This window comes from Manacus vitellinus, unplaced genomic scaffold (genome assembly GCF_001715985.3).
Source record: "Manacus vitellinus isolate BGI_N305 unplaced genomic scaffold, ASM171598v3 scaffold_58_pilon, whole genome shotgun sequence".
Classification (NCBI taxonomy): domain Eukaryota; kingdom Metazoa; phylum Chordata; class Aves; order Passeriformes; family Pipridae; genus Manacus; species Manacus vitellinus.
In genome coordinates this window covers 3,492,877-3,497,554 of record NW_021940671.1, presented here as the reverse complement: position 1 = coordinate 3,497,554, position 4,678 = coordinate 3,492,877, and the positions used below count along the sequence as shown (strand labels likewise).

The window sequence follows — 4,678 nt, the reverse complement described above, 5'->3', positions numbered from 1 at the left end:
TCCCATGAAGAGGCATTTGGCCCAGAGGCTGAAGGTCTACATTTCTGGCCATAAATCTGCCAGTGGCACAAATCCTGACCTGGAATAGGCCCTTTCCCACTGAGTTCTGCTCTATAATCCATCAGTACTTCAACCACTGCCACCCCATCTTCCCCTCTGGCAGCAGGGACTGGACTCAGAGGTCCCAGGGACTGGGAGGGGTTGGGAAGACCCCAGCACTGCCCAAAATGTAGGTGAAGGTTTTAGGACCATCCACAGAAGGCAGAAATGAGTGGCCAAACGTCATTGGAAGACAAGAGGGGGCAGAGAGGGCAAAGCCAAGTGTTTTTTGCACCACCTGGGCACATTGGCACCACACATCCCACCCCTCCCTGACAGCAGCTGGAACAGGGACTGACAGAGGTGGGTAGGGGCAGCAGAGCAGAGGCCGAGTGGGAAAGGCCACAGGGTGAGAGGGGAAGGTGCTGCTCGAGGTAGAGACCCCTGTAGTCCCTCTCTGCACAGAGAGCACCCACTGCTCCTCTCCCACCACTCCTCAGCACCAGGAGAGGGATGGCAGCCCCCAAAATGCTGGAATCACCCTTCCCCCACTGCCAAGGTCACCAAACAGAGGCAAAAAGCACTTTCTGGGGGCCTTTGCTGGGGGGTTGGCCCCAGGATGAGTGGAGGGGCAGCTGGGGATTTTCCAGGGCGGATTTTCCAGCACAGCTGAGCACGTCCTGCCCTGTCCTTCCCGTTGTGCTGAGCACCCTGCAGTCACAGCTCCGGGCTGAGCACAGACAGCTCCCCTTTGATCTCAGATTCCCTTTGGAGCAGAGATCCTTCTCAGGAGGGAACAGACACCTCTTTTTAGCTGAGGGTCACTGTCACCAACAATAGACACCAGCAGTTGTTCTTGAGGCTTTTTCCCCCCTGAACTATTTCCCCCTCGGATGCCTTTGGATTTTTAGCTGTCCCTGATTACCCAGCCTGGTTGAGGGTCACCAGGCTGGCACATGAGCCCAGTGTGAGCCTCCACCTTCAGCCCAGCCCCTGCCAGGTCAGTCCAACCTGGCCCAGCATGTCCTGACTGCAGCTCCTCAACTCCAGGAGCCAAAACCAGCAGAGATGTCCCTTCCCAGTGACCACCCTTGTCTGACACAACTCTGGGCTCAGCTCTGCCCTCACCTGCAAAACCTGCACAACCTGCACACCTGCACTGGGCACCAGGAGTCCCCAGATGGGAAGCCCAAAGGTGGCATCACTCCCCACACACACAGGATGGTGGCTCCATTCCTGCTCTTGAAATTAAGGAAGAGGCTCCATCTAAATGTCCCCCGAGCCCAGCCTGAGCAGCCCAGGCCGTGTCTGCTCCACTCCAGCACCACTCCAGCACCCAGGGAAGTGGGACAACAGCCCTTTTCACAAACCACAATTCAGCTCCCCACAGGGATACTCTCCAACAGCCTGAGTGCCCTCATTTGCATTAGGAATGCCAGTTAAATGCACACACCACCTTCTGCTGTGCTGCAACCTCCTCAGTGAATTCCAGACACAGGGAAAACAGACCCAAAGGACCACCCTGGGACCCACCTGGAGGAGCTGCACCCGGAGCATGAACCAAGGAAAGAGGGAATTCCTTTCCCCACTGGAGGTGACACAAGCCTCCCAGGATCAGGATGGGTTGGTGACCAAAGAACTGGTGACTTGCAGGGCTGCTCTGCCTAAGGAAGCAAACATTCCACAGGTAGTGCTGCAAAACATCCCCCTCCTGTCGGCTCAGGGATGGGGCAGCCTTGGCACAGGCAGTGCAGGAGGACAGGGAGAAGCAGGGAGCAGGAATGTGCAGGTGGACTCCAGGAAAAGGGCTTGGACACCTGGGCACAGCACCAACTTATCAGCTCCTTGCAGCAGGGAGAGCAAGAGAGAACAAAGCTGTCCTGAGATAACAGAGCAAGATAAGGAGGGTCAGAGTGGGAACAAGCCAAGGGCTGGGGCAAGGAGGGAGGAGAACAACATGGAAACTCTCTCTGCTCAGCACATCAGGAGTCACAAGGCTGAAGTAACCCCCCAAAATCATTTATGCTGCAGAAATTTGTCAGGTTTCTGCAGAACTCTCAGCCCAGCTGTGTGTCCGTGACACTGCTTGATCTTCCAGGAATGGAGGGAGGGAGCTGGCTTCCCAGAAAGAAGAAGAAAAAAAAAAAGAGAGACCAAAGCTTTATGAAAGATCAAATTTATTGGTCAGACAGAATGACTTTGCCTCTTGCACTGTTTGTTATCCATCACAAGGAAAAAGCCAAGTGTTAAAAATCAAAACCATGAGAAATTTGGCTTAGGGGTCATGGAAAACCACCCCAAGGCAAAGAAGGAAAAGCTGCTCTCCAGGCAGGAGGGCAGCAGGAAGCTCTCCAGTGACTGGAGAAAGGTTGAAGTGACAGCCCAGCCCCTCTCCTGCAGGTTTGGGCACATTCCTTCACCCCTCCCTGGCACTTTTACATCCATTCCACTAATCCAGTAAAAAAAGATGTTAAGTTAAAACTTAACCTCAGCTGAAACAGAATTGGCAGGGCTTTGGTTTGCACCAGTAGGTTTCCAAGGGCAAATCACAACCACAGAACAGTTTTAAAGGAGTAAAACAGATCCAGGGCTGGGGCTCTTGTTCTACAAACTGGTTTTCCCTGTGCCAGTGCAGCCTGGGTTTAAGGTGAGTGCACCTTCAGCCTGGGGGCTCCTCAACCCCAGGCAGGGGCACTGTGCCCAGCTCATCCCTTGTGTTTCAGGCTCAATTCCCAGTTTGGAAGCATCAGAAAACCCTCCCTGATCCAGCAAAGAACACACCTGAGCCATTGCAGCCCTTTGTTCCAGTGCAGGGGGCTGGTTCACCCTGAAAGACTCAGGAACAAACTCCAGAGACACATGTACGCAGACAATTAAAAAATATTTAATCCAGAATTTTAGAGGATTTAAAAAAATAACTCATTTTAAAATCATTCTGATGTGTGTGGCCTGCTGAGTTCCCAAGCATCCAGTCTGGCCTGGGGCCAATCTTCCCTTCCCTCTCTCCATCACCCTCCCCTCTCCCAACCTCTTGTGCATGGTCCTGTTCCTTGACACATTCCAGTGCATTCCAAGGAAAACAAGCACGAGCAGCTCGTTACCAGGACAGAGATAACAAACATGAGGCTCAGCAACGTGCTTCCCCCAAGTTCCTGGTGGTTTTTTTCCCCCTCTCAGGGCAGGCAGGAGCTCCTGAGTGTGCTCCCACCCCTCACACTGTGCCCCTCGGGCTTCCTGACCGTGTCCCTCTGCCCAGGTGGGACCAGCAGCATCCTTCCCACAGGCAGCAGGGTTTTGGTTCACCCTGCAGTGTGATGTTCCCCTTCACTCTCCCCTCCAGCAGGGTGGCCCTCTGAGCAGCACCACGTTTCAGTGATACGCTCCAGGGCAGCCTTGAACTCTTTGGGTTCCTATCCCCACGTTTTGGCGAATCCCAGCCCGTTGTCCCGCAGCCAACACCCCCTCTGAGGTGCTTGTCCCACGTGGATGTTGTCCTGCCTGGCCCCCAGCAGCCCAGGAGTCCCTAAATGCTGTCATAGGGCATGGCCAGGCCGATGTTGTAGTTGTAGCCCGTGAGCTCGTCGTAGGACGAGCGGCAGATGGGGAGGACACTGTCCCCTGCCAGCTGCTCCCCTGAGAACTCGTAGGAGTAAATGATCCCTCGATACCTGCATGGAACACAACCAGGACACACCCCTGAACCTTCATCACATCCCAGGGAAAGGAATTATCACCATAAAGGATCGTCCCAGTTCAAGAACTCGGTGCTTCAGGAGCTGATATAAAACCCCTTCCCTCCTGCACTAGTCACAGTTTAACAGAACATCCCTCCTGCCTCCTTCCAGGGACCCAGCAAGCCCTGGGAATGAATCATTCCCTCCAGCACTGCAGAGACGTGACTGTCATCTGCTGAAACGTCTCCAGCCTGCTCAGGACGGGGGCAGACGAGCCCATTGTCGTTTGATAGTTCAATCACACACGGAGCAGCCCGAGATGCAAATACCAAAACCTGCAGTTTAAATACCAGTAGTTTTCCTTCAGGAGGAGATATCACTGCTAATATTTAGAGCATGGAAAAGGCTGCATTCCCTCTCTGGCTTCAGTGGCCTTTATGTTCCCCCGCTGAGAAAGAAATGCATTTTTTCGTGCTGAAAGAAAATAAAGAGCCAATTCCTCCCTTGTTTTGAAAACCTTATCCTTAAACTTTCTTTTTTTTTTTTTTTTTTAAGATGCTTTACCTCCTCTGTTCCTGCTCTGGATTATGACTCAGGGGCTTAGTGTGCTATTTAAAAATATATAAGGGAGAGCAGATCTGTGAGAGCTGCCTTAACTCACTTGCGGTGCACGGCGGGGTCGTCGTCGGCGCTGCCGCTGCCCCGAGGGTTCCTCTCCTCAGGGATGTTTGCCGTGATCAGACTGTGGGAATTGAACCACACGTGGCGAACCGGGTGCCTGGAAAACAACCCACAGCTCTGGGTGAGCTGCCACCTGCACTGCACTCCCAAAATCCAAGTGCAGGAGAGGGATCGCTCAGGATTGAACAAGGATTCGTTTAAGTCAACGCTCGTTCTATGGCCAGAGGTTGGGAACCTGCACCTCTGACTCTTCTCCAGCCTGGAGCAGATCCCACATCTTCTAT

The 4,678-nt window shown here is 53.4% G+C and overlaps 1 protein-coding gene across 1 annotated transcript in view; it reads right to left on the bottom strand.

Moving 5' to 3' along the window:
- Positions 1-2,227: 2,227 nt before the first annotated feature.
- The window catches only part of FBXW8 (F-box and WD repeat domain containing 8), a 52,789-nt gene continuing 50,338 nt past the window's right edge, over positions 2,228-4,678 (bottom strand). The window contains exons 10-11 of the mRNA XM_018081982.2: positions 4,375-4,491; positions 2,228-3,707 (exon numbers count right to left, since the gene is read on the bottom strand). Coding sequence (XP_017937471.2) covers positions 3,563-3,707; positions 4,375-4,491 — 262 coding nt within the window. The 3' untranslated portion in view covers positions 2,228-3,562. The remainder of the gene's footprint in view (positions 3,708-4,374; positions 4,492-4,678) is intronic.